This window comes from Lygodium microphyllum, chromosome 23 (genome assembly GCF_053477565.2).
Source record: "Lygodium microphyllum isolate KBCC chromosome 23, Lygodium_microphyllum_v1.1.10, whole genome shotgun sequence".
NCBI classification, from domain to species: domain Eukaryota; kingdom Viridiplantae; phylum Streptophyta; class Polypodiopsida; order Schizaeales; family Lygodiaceae; genus Lygodium; species Lygodium microphyllum.
In genome coordinates, this window is record NC_141157.1 from 62,489,643 (window position 1) to 62,501,871 (window position 12,229).

Below are 12,229 nucleotides of genomic sequence, written 5' to 3' on the forward strand. Positions count from 1 at the left end.
TGTGGACTTTGGGTTGAGGCATCCACATGCTGGGGAGTCTCTCTAACCCCTATCATTTGTAGCTTATGCCATGAAAAACTACCAATCTAGTAGTGCTAGGTCCTTTTAACTCCTATGAGTTCATGTAGAACTGTCATTTTTGAGGGTACTCCATGAAGTTTCAAAAGTTTTGTCAAATAGGCTAATGGTGGTCAAATTAGCACTCCACACGTCTTTGGACTTGACTACATAGACTCGTATAGGTAAAATTTACACGTGCATTTCTTGGCTATGCGTTTTGTTTGTGCGAGGAACACGGGACATGGTGTAGTAGTACTTGAGTAGATGTGGATAAAGCTTAAGTTTTGGACGAAACAAAAAAATAGACAATGCTTTCCAATTGGACGATCGATGCATTCTTTTTGGCATATGGTGCACATCAAAAGCGAAGGCAAAAGAAACAGAGAGAAATGAATAGTATAGTTATAGTAGTTAGTATTATTATTATTATTGTTATTATTATTATTGTTATTATCGAGATTATAGACTTCTTGTACGATTGTTCGCAATTTCGAAGCCGATTTTGCATCGACTAGACGTATTCTGCTGGCTCGCCTGGACTGTGATTTTCTTAAGAGCATGGAGGCCGAGCTTATCTTCCATTTTCAGAGTTGTCTGAAGGTCCGTCTTGACAACAGACTTTCTTCTTTCCGCATGGCGACCTGCAAGACTGCGTCTTGTTTCGAGTAGCAAAGCATGGGACTTGGTTTCTGGCTTTTCTATGTCTTCTGAAATCATTCTCTGCAGGGAATGGCCCTATTATCAGAACCAGCACAGTTGTTAACTTGTTGATCGACGTTTGCAACCGATTCCGTGTCTTTTGCAAAGGACTTTCATCCTGAAGGACGTTCGGTCTAATGCCCTCGCTTGCTTTTCCCTCCTGAAATCATTTTTTTCCGGCAGGAAATGGCTCGGTTATCTGTGCCAGCACAGTTGCTAACTTTTGTTGATGGACGTTTGCAACCGATTCCGTGTCTTTTGCACAGGCCTCGTTTCCAATTTACTTACTGTAGTTAGAAGGATCTCAAGACGTTTGGTCGTGTGTCAAGTCAGACAGGCTAATCCATTGAAGCTTGACCTTAACGTTCGTATTGATGCCTAATGGCTATCTCAAACATTCACCGCTCTCTGTTGATACATCTTCTTTTGAATGCCTAATGGCTATCTCAGACATTCACTGCTCTTTGTTAATACGTCTTTAAATGTATAATGTATTCTGTTGGAGAAGTGGCGTCACACATACTGCTCCACGCTCTTTAGTAACTCTTTGAGTTTGTCAATCTGGAGAATTTGCTTTTTGGTTGCTGAGCTTGTGAAATCTCGTTGTCATTCTTTTTATATTAAATAAATGGACAATTATTTTGCAGGTTGGTAGCTTATGAAGTGGTTGTGGAGTAAGGAAAGGGATTTTGCTTCGATGTGGAGAAGTAATCAAAACTTTGTTTCCACCGGTAAAAGTGTCTGCAATGTTCTTACAGTAATCAGAAGCATGCCAGAAAAGCATGCGAGTAAAAAAGGGCTATACTCCTTGAGGTGATAGAATGTACTGCTCCAAAGCCAGTTTGTTGGTGGTCTGAAGTCGTTAGCAATGCGGAATTTTGCCTCCACACCATGTGTGCATCATCTACAGAAGTCACTTCTTATCAATTTTGCAAATGCTGCAGCCTTCTTACCTGCCTCTGTTCTTGGGCCTCAACATTTTCAAAGGGCCTTAACCTGCCGTTTGTCACTGTCAACAGTGTCGTTGGCAGGTCTTTTTAACCATAACTGCAAGGCAATTTATGATGAGCTTGGCAGAACAGGTTCAACAGAAAATGTAATAAGTCCAGAAAAGTCTCTTGCTGGACCATCACGTGATGGTAAAACTTTGTTCATGTCTGCTTAAAAGTTTGAGTCTCTAAGGTCATTGCAAAGGAAGATGATAAATTATTGTTTTGAATTGGAGCACTTTCTCATGTTGTTAGTCCATCCATTTCTGGTGAACAAATCAGTATGGCTAGCTGTGAACTTGTTTTTATCATGTCTCTGTTTGTTTTGTATGTAATGAAGGCTTATTGGCGCAGCAGTTTCTATTTGGATTGGTGAGACATTTTATGCACAATCAACCTCTTATAATTTTGAGGCTGTACTGAAACTGTTGTCTTTGCTTTCTTTGTGTTCACACAATTTTGGAGACTGCCTGTTGGGGTTCAAGGCTCTGTGGCTTGATGAATGCATGATTGCTTCATGACTGTCCAGTTTTGCTCAATCTTTATGGGGAGGTTGCAGCAGCAGTTTAGTTAGGAGAGTGCAACAGCTCACCAACGACAGGTTGATGACAGACAGACAGATGAAGATGGATTGGTGCGATTGATGATGTGGTCCATTGCCGAGTTCACTCACTAGCTATGCTGGAATACTAGGTCACTCTGGTCACATCAACTGTTTTTGGTCTGTTGGGGTTCCTCATTCTTGTAAAAATTCCAAGTTTACTCTTCTTGGCCTAGTTGTGATTGATGTATGCTGTGCGCACAGCAATTAGCTGAGTGGATAGTTCTATCTTGAGCTGTGCGTTATAGTTGAGGCTGAGAATGTCAGAGAGTTGTGCAATTGAGTCTTCTGTCTTGTTGCAGGAGGTACTCTAAGAATTCACAATCTTATGCACAACTCAACAGAAGATAAGAGAATCCAAGAAAGGCAGAAGGGATCCTCCAATCTTTATTACGGCAGTTAAATAGAGATTTCTACAAGTATTGGCTCTGAGAGACCAAGCTCCAACCAGCACTTCAAATCCATGAAGTCGCCTAATTCCATGAGAGCTCTTCGCTTTGTCTTGATCCTCTTCAAACAGTCTACAGGTCGATCAGGCAATGAACACTCTGGCTTGCCTTGATCTCGTGTACACTCTAGCATGCGTGTAGATTCTCTTTTTCTGCTCCTTGCACTTGGCACGAACAGAAGATGTAATTGCTGATTGCTATCAGGATGAATGCATGATATCGCCATAGGTTGCTATCAGCCTGTTTTTATCCACGCTTTGGAATTTGTGCAGCTGGCTCATTATGTTTGTTGCCCTTTTTCATCAATAAAACAGCTGACTAAATGTTTTATTAATTTGCCACATCATCATTAATTTAGACTGTAGTCTTTAATTGGTCGACTAATAGCCCAACTTAAGAATTAATGTTGATGACCCAATATCTTGACCTGTCTTCATGATCATTGATCATGTGACCGTGCTGTCCATGATTTGCTGCACACCATGCCTCTCTTACCTTTTGCCTTCCATGTGGTGTGTCTCGCCTCCCAAAAAGTGATACTTCTCACACATGCTCCCTTGGCATGTCATCCACCTCCACCAGTCCCATTGCAATGCCTGGCATATGAGGATGTGTATTATGTGGGCAGTGCTGAGGTGCATTACGTTCTCGCCCACTAAAACTATGGCTGTCCCCAGCCACATAGCCTCCTGGTACATAGCCTTTTGGTAGATCCAAAGCAAAGGCAAAGAACCATCACCAAACTGAGACTCATCCGACCATATTGCCTCATGCATGAGGTCCTTGAAACTTGAGCAAATATCGGAGCTCCTTTCCTTTGTGTACCCTTCTTATATGTATGAAGAAACACTTGTTTTGGCACCGATATTTCTTCAAGCCCGTCAGCATCCGCTAACTTTGGCTCCTCCTATTAGTCACATGAAACACATGATGTATCTTCTGATTAGATGGTAGCTCCAATTGATAAGTCACATCACTTTGGTTCTTCACATTGTGGAAAGGCCCCTCTTTTGGGGTTCTAGCCTAGGGGAAAACCTCCTAAACTGCTTCAAATGCTCCTTCTAGATGTTGAGGTAGTGACATTGATCTTCTCAGAAGATTGACTCATGTTTGACTTTTGGTAGCCTTCCTTTTTTGCTATTGTTGTGCCCCTTGAATATTCCTTGAACTTGCTTGAACAGCTGATCCATACCCACAAACAGTTGATCCGCTACATAGTTTTTGGTAGAGGACTTCAATGCACAATTGAAGTTGAAGGTGGTACTGACAGCTTGTGCATAAACTATCTCAAATGGGGTCTGCTTCGTAGAGGTGTGGATTGTATAATCGATAGCATGCTCGACCAATGGTAGATACTTCTCCCATGCAGCCCGATGATCTTGATAACAACATGATACGTTTGGAATTCTCTGTTTGCTATGACAGGAGGAAACAGCGAGGTTGATCTTTCCTTATGGCCTTGTGTGTTGAGAGAGAGAGAGAGAGAGAGAGAGAGAGAGAGAGAGAGAGAGAGAGAGAAGGCTTCTACTTGATTAAATTTCTTCACGGGAAACAAAAAGAGAGAGAAGGCTTGCGTGCTTGCTGGATTCGTGACCCTGCACTCTCTGCAATTGCAGTTGGCCATCCCTGCGTGATGTGCGTAGTCTTGTATTGTGTGCAGTCAACTTTGCATGATCTGCATACCCTTGCGAGAGAGAGAGAGAGAGAGAGGCTGCCTTGTTTCGGGGTGTACTTGCTCGTGGAGTCTGCAGCCTTGCTCGCGGTGCCTATACCCTTGTGTGCACTGCTTGAAGCTGCAGCCCTGTGTTCATGGTCTATCCTGCTTGGAGTGCGACTAGTTCTATTGCATCTTTGGACCTGCTGTGACCTACAGTAAATTTGCATTGTTGACTTGGTTGAATGGGGTTAACAAAAATGGCTGGCCTTGATACTGCATTCATCAACCAAATGGTGGTAGCCCTTGGACGAGACTTTGAGGTTAATGAAGAAGAGGAAATGATTCTTTGATGGAAGAGATGGTGCCTTGTTTTGATAACCAGCCAGCCAACAAGGGTCTGAAGTATGCTTTGGAAGAGGCTATGGTTTGCATGGAGGCTCCTACTCTAGAGCATACTCCTGTGTGCTCTTTTGCACAAGCGGCCACTATTTTTGATGAATCCCAAGTATTGGATTGGGAGCAGTTGCTTGAATTTGTGAACGGATTGTTGGGTGATTATGTTCACCAAAATCTTTCATGCGCTTCTAACAACTTTGAGGAGGATGTCACGGAAACTAATGTGGGGATACCAAGGCAATGTTGTGTTCATTTTTTGGATTTTATGAGAAGGGTGTCATCTTGTTTTTCACGGGTAGAATCTCGATGCTTGCTAGAATTTGTTGATGGTTGTCTTCCTCGATATAGGCAAACCACATTGATGAAATCTTTGTAGGCCCTCGAGGCTTTACGAAGTATTGTTACATTCTCCTTAGATGCGGGATGCTTTATTGGCAAAGTTGCCTTTTGTTTCTTGATCATCGTTTGGTTCATCTTGTGCTGTTGAGGCCTCTAATAGATTCCCAATGTATGTTTCAGCGTGAATGTCCCATCTGGGTGGAAGTTGAAAGTTGCCCAGTGGTGCATTTGCTAGCAGTCACGTGTCTCCTATGGTCATCTCTTGCCTGTGAGTCTCAGTCTGAGTCAGATGAGGACATTAGGAGCTTAGACATTGTATTTGTGTGCCATTTTATGTGTTTTAGACACTTTAGATGGAGAGCACATTAGTGCATTTCTTTTTGGGCACTTTTTGGCTATCTTTTTAGGGTTTGACCACATTTAGGATTTTCCCTCTTTTTATCCTATATATAGGCAGCTTGCCCTTCCACTTTCATAATCCATTATCCATCATTGATCCTTCGTGATCAGCCAACCCTCCTCATTCTCTCATCCCCCTGCTACCATCTGGCGCCCCCATTGATGCGTAGAGCTGTGTGTTGGGGCTGATTGTTGCAGCTTTGTACCTTTAGCCATTGTAGTCACATTGTTCCTTGTCTCTCCTGCATTCTCTTTGTCTCCTTCTCTTTGTGTTCACTTTCCTCTTTTTGTTGCGCACTCTCACAGTATTGGCCTTGGTTGAAGGATGGTGTGGCTGCCATTGGCACTGTTTTAGTGCCACCTACATTGTGTGCTGCCAATCGGAATAGATTATGTATGTTGTGGGACACTACTGTTATGTATGTTGTGGGACACTACTGACAAGAGGCCTAATTGGTTGGGTATAAATTGCCTTGGCATGTGTCCATTGCTTTTTCAGCTCAAATGGGGCACCTTTGTATGCTATTGCTTTTCTTGTGGGCAGTTGGGTCACTTTATGTCTGAGTGTCTTGATAAAGTAGATAGGAATGCTACACTTGCGGTGGATGCAAACATGTTAGTGAGGAGCTGAAACCCCTCTGCAGAGGGCTATGGATAAGAGTAAACAACCCATGCACTCACGTGATTAGCTAGTACTTGCTTGGATAGAGGATCGTTCGAAAAAGAGTAAAATGTGTGAGGCTCGATTGTCCCCAACTCAACTCTCGAGACCCCAAGATTTCTTATGCACATGTGTAAAGAAAGGGTGCGTCTCCTTTTGATAGCATTCTTTTGGATTCTCCCCCTTGCTTTGATGAAAGCAAGAGCTGCTATTTTGTCTATTGATCGTCTTGGGGACCCATTGGTACGCTCTATTTTTAAGGCAAGACGATCACCCCGTTGGATTGTAGATACCCTCATTTGACCTCGACAAATGGAATCAACCCTTTCTCTTTGAAGTCAGCTTGTCTAGGGCAAAGTGCTTTTGTAGTTTTGATGGATTTCCTAGATGATGGGATTCTTGAGGCATTGGCAAAGAAAGTTCAAGTGAGGCATGGGCAGCCTCGCCCTTGATTTTGGTCATAAATATGCGGATTGCCACTTGGAATGTTCACGGGATCTATTTCCACGGTAAGCAACATGACATGTGGTGTATTTTGCATGAGAACAATTGGGATGTGTTGTATGCTATTGAGCACAAAAGTCACGATGATGTTGATAGTATTTTGGATTGTCATGGTTTCTATCTTTTTTATGTTGGAAACAAGACAGTGCACTACTAGGTTGCCCTTGTGATTTAATATGCTAGCTCCATCTATGGCTCTCTAATGCTATGAAGTAGTCTTGCTGTGCGTGGCACGGCTTGGGGCTATCATCTCCTCGTAGAGCATGGTATATATGTCGTGCTTCTTTGGTCTGATGTTTGGAATAAACTTTGCTTGCTCTATATTGATCTTGTTAATATTTATTTTTGTTTTATTTGACATAGAGATTTTTTTTTTTGTTATATTTAGAATCGACTTTCAAGAGTCAAATACCATAAGCTATTAGGAAAATATAAATACATTCACATGCATTGGCTTAGGATGAATAGCGTTTCTCTCAAGCAGTTGGAGGTTGCAATGGCAAAAGGCCAATCTCTCTAATTGAGTAGTGGTAAGCTTATTTCTTTTCTTTGAATGAACCATGCCCAACATCAGTCATTGCATTTTCCCCTTCACCACGTGATTGGCCAAGGAGTGATGCATCCTCTCTAGTTGATCCCATATCGCCATGTGAAGACATGCTTGCTGTAATTCATTGGCTGAGAACAATTTCAGCAATAGTGCAATAGTTCCAAGTTGCAATCAAGTACCACGGGCCCACGAATTCAAAGCATTCGATGGTATCCCGACGATGGAACCATGAAACTAGCCTTCATTCCGTAGATGGGTGGTAAATCCCTAATTACACAAAGAAATTTGCAATTTCTCCGTCTCCAAGGGTCCAAATACTGAGATCTTCGGAGCAAGGCTATGAAATGGCTGCTGGGAGATGAGAGAGAAAGCTGTAGAGAGAGAAAATTCGGAGTTTTGTTGCGAAGAATGATTGATGTTGTCGCCTACATTTGAGACATCCAAATCAGTTGTCACCTTGTACTTGGATGCAATCGCCCAGTTGTGGAGGGTCTGAATCTGCAATCGCCTCCTCAAAACTCACTTGTGGCTGGTTGCAATGGCTAAAAATAAGCTGGCCATGGCTGCTCACAGCTCTTCCACATTGATTTCGTTTTTCCTATTCTTCAGCCTTTTACCAACATGTATGGGTAAGTTTGCCAAGTGGCAGCCTTCCCAAATGATTTTTCCAACATTATCCATCATTAAATATTAATTTTCAGCCTTTAGTTACTGAAAATCAATCTAATAATTATTTCGGTGCCCATAAAAATAATTTGACTGGCCAATAATTAAATTGGCTAGGCATATCTTCTACTCCTGAGTCTCTCTGTGCCATCTTTGACCATTAGATCGGTGCTAGGTACCATTAAATGCCACATCTCTAGTGTCACCAACTGACACTTATGGCCAAATAAATGACCTAGGCCAACAATTGACACCATATATCACCAAGTACCTGTGCAACATAACTTATAGCAACTTTTGCCTTTGACATTCTGTGATTTTCTTGGGTCCCGAGCTCGTAAATTTACCATAACCCCAGTTGCACCTCACATGTGAAACATTTGCTTAATCATGTGATTAAAAATTAATCCACATATTAAGGGAGGTTTCAAAAATACATATCCTCATGACATGACTGCTTTTGTCTAAATGTTTGCAAAATTGTCACTTGAAGGCATAAACTCTAGGTAAATAGTACCTAGCTCAACTTGCTCTCTAGTGAAGTGAAAGTAGACTCCCACATGCTGTGAGGTGTGATGATCAGGTTGTCTGTAAGGGCAATGACACTCTGGTTGTCGCAGCAAATAACTGTATGAGAATCACAAGGAAACTGAAGCACAACTAGCAAGCTCCTCAGATAGATGGCCTTAGTGGTACCATCAAAGAAAGCCCTATACTCAACCTCGGTTGTGGAAGTTGCCACCGTCTCCTGCTTATGGCTTGACTAAGAAAAGAGAGTCGTGTCCAAGGAAAAGAGGTAACCGCCATGGGAACACCGGGTGTCAAGATCTCCCGTCTAGTTAAAATGGGTGTAATTTTGTAAGCATAAACCATGCCCATAAGTCAGGCCATAATGAAAAGTACACCACAAATATCTCAACACATGAAGACAAGCAATCTAGTGGGACATCCTAGGTATTGAAAAATATTGACTAAGTACACTCCTTAAGTATGCTAAATCTAGCCTAGTATGTATTAACCAAAGAAGCTTCTCTACAACAGACCGATAGGTGTGTGCATCGAAGGGCTTGACCCAGAGTATTCTTTGATAGATGGATAGTGGGATGAAGAGGGGTGGCCATAGGCCGTGTCTAATCCATGCTCAATTGTCTGGGTCAGAATGTGCAATGTAGTCAACCGTAAAGACTAAAGCATATGAAGCCTGAGAGGCAAGCCGAGCAAATCTTCTAGGGCTCTTTGGAGTGTAATTTGGTGGAAGGATCCTTGAATGCCGCATGTTTTGTTGGTACCAGCAAGGTAATGGGTCTCGTAGAGGGGGACCTAAGAGCTGAAGAATTTGCAGGAAGGCCAAGAGTGGGGGTAGTAGACCCAGCTCAGAAGGCATAATGTCGGATGATGTGGGCTGAGGTAAGGGCTCAGAGTCTAGTCCATAAGACTGCACACTATCCCTCTTATCAAAGATGACATTCCTCCCAATGATCACCTCGTTTGTTTGAGGATCAAACAAACGATAGGCTTTCGCTTCATAAGAATAACCCACAAAGATCAATAGATCAGCTTGTGGAGTGATATTTTCTATCTTTTCGCCAGGGATATGCATGTATGTACGACTCTTGAAGACTCTGAAGTGGGAAATAATAGGCCTTTGGCCAAAGAATGCCTTGTAGGGATTCCGTTGTGGGATTGCCGTGGTTAGGCATCGGTTGAGGATGTAGATTGTAGTGCCAATAGTCTCAACCCATAGATGATCAAGGAGCTCTGCTGTGAACAACATAGAGCATGCCATGTTCAAAACTATCCGGTTCCTACGTTGTACGACTCCATTGCGGAAGGGTAGTCGGTAGAGGTGAGCTGGCGAGCGATGCCAGGCTCTTGTAGGAACTTGGAAAACTCGTGGGAGATAAACTTGCTACTGCTATCACTCCTCATGGTACCTACACAACGTCTAGTCTGGTTATGAACCAGCAACACCCAAGCACTAAAGTAGGTGAAAGTATCAGACTTGTACTTGAAAAAGTACACCCACATGAAGAAGAAGTAAAGTGCGCCATTTAATGCAACAATGGGCAGTGGGCGTTGGGCCACAAAGATCAACATTTATCAATCTCAATGGAGCCTCAGCTCGATGAATGGACTATTGAGGGAATGGGGTACAGTGTTGCTTACCTAGCTAACATGCTTTTGTCAAGATTGTGGGAGAGAAGGAAGGAGTCTCGCTTGAAGCTTTCTTGCTTGCACAATGGGGGAAGACACACAAGGGTGGAGGCTGAAAACAGTTTTCCTCTTCTTAGTTGTGTAAGCCAAAAGAACTCAAGTACAAAGAAATAGAAGAACCCTCTATATGGGTCTCAAACCAAACTCAACTAACTAAGGTGGCATACTAACTGAGCCACGAACTAGAATAGATAAGGATAGCTATCATGTAGCTATTATTCATGGGCGGTGTACCAACCGCATCTGCAACCGACACGTCGGTGACATAAATACACAACGGTCACCCTGGCGTATCACGAGTGGAGCTCGATATCTCAACACTCCCCCTCGAGCTCAATCCCAATTCCTGCACACCAAGCAGGTCTCTGAACTTGCGCAGCTTCTCTGTGCCCAATGCCTTCGTAAATATGTCAGCTACCTGATCCTCTGTGCTGACATAAACTAGATCAATAAGACCTAGTAAAACCCTCTCTCGCACATAGTGATAATGCACCTCAATGTGCTTTGTTCTAGCATGATAGACTGGGTTATTTGCCAAGTGTATACTACTCATGTTGTCACAATAAATGACAACTGGTCCATCTGTAGACTGATGCATATCATAAAGTAGCTTATGCAACCAAGCTACCTCACATGCAGCCATTGCTGCACCCCTGTACTCAGCCTCTGTGCTCGACAAGGCAACTGTAGGCTGTTTCTTGCTGCTCCAAGTGACTGCAGCACTCCCAAAAGAGAACACATATCCACTGGTAGATCGTCTATCATAGATACTACCAGCCCAATCAGCATCAGTGTATCCATGCAACTGTATCTGAACCCCAGTCTCATAAAATAGTCCATACTGCAATGTGGACTTCACATACCTGAGTATGCGTCTAGCCGCATCCAAATGTGGTTTCCTTGGAGCCTGCATAAACTGACTTACCAATCCAACAGCATAACTCAAATCTGGCCTGGTAATAGTCATATAAATCAAACTTCCTACTATGCGTCTGTACATAGTAGGGTCTTCTAGAAGCTCACCTGCATCTGTGCTCAGCTTCACATTCTGCTCCAAAGGAACTGAAATAGGCTTACAGCCTGTCATCCCATATTTGGACAGCATGTCCAATCCATACTGCCTCTGCAAGAGCTGTATCCCACTTGGTGATCTAATCACCTCAATGCCCAAGAAATAACGCAGCTCTCCCAAATCCTTCATCTCAAACTTCTGCTTCAATAGCATTTTCACATGAAGGATATCTTCATCACTGTCACCTGTCATAATCAAATCATCAACATAAATGACAAGCAGCATAATACCTTTCTCTGTTTTTCTCACATAAAGTGAGAAATCTGCCTTGGAAATCTGAAAGCCAATAGTGACAAGATACTGTCCTATCTTGTCAGACCATGCTCTAGGTGCTTGCTTCAAGCCATACAAGGCTTTCTTCAACCTGCAAACAAACTCAGGATGAACAGCATGCACATAACCTGGTGGCTGCTCCATATAGACCTCTTCTTGCAAATCACCATGCAAGAAGGCATTCTTTACATCCATCTGATGTAAAGACCATCCCTTTGATGCAGCCATAGCAATGACTGCTCTTACGGTTGCCATCCTTGCAACCGGACTAAATGTTTCTTCATAGTCAATGCCATATGTTTGTGCATACCCCTTGACTACTAATCTTGCCTTGTATCTGTTCACAGAACCATCAGCATTGTGCTTCACCTTATAAACCCACTTACAGCCAATTGCATTTTTACCTTTAGGCAAAGGTACCAATTCCCATGTAGTATTTGCTTCCAAAGCATCCATTTCTTCATCCATGGCTTTCTCCCATTTTTCTTTTCCCATGGCTTGCTCAAAAGAAGTGGGTTCTGGTTCCTGTATCACTTTGACCATATATGCATAGTGAATGGCTGTAAATCCATCATATTTCAACCTATCCACAGGATACCTAGCTCTTGTAGACCTGCGCAAAGTAGGTTCACTGCCAGGTGCTCTCAAAACATCCCTGGTCTTCCTTACTCCAGGTGTAACAATAGAAGGAATACCCAAC

At 42.8% G+C, this 12,229-nt stretch overlaps 1 protein-coding gene across 3 annotated transcripts in view; it reads left to right on the forward strand.

Annotated features, from left to right (window-relative positions):
- The first annotated feature begins 505 nt into the window (after positions 1-505).
- The window catches only part of LOC148016250 (uncharacterized), a 162,359-nt gene continuing 150,635 nt past the window's right edge, over positions 506-12,229 (forward strand). For all 3 annotated transcript variants that reach the window (XR_015688192.1, XM_087664865.1, XM_087664866.1), the window contains exons 1-2: positions 506-660; positions 1,407-1,898. Coding sequence is in view for 2 of the 3 variants with exons in the window: in XM_087664865.1 (XP_087520991.1) it covers positions 1,628-1,898 (271 nt within the window). In the remaining variant the exon portion in view is untranslated. The remainder of the gene's footprint in view (positions 661-1,406; positions 1,899-12,229) is intronic.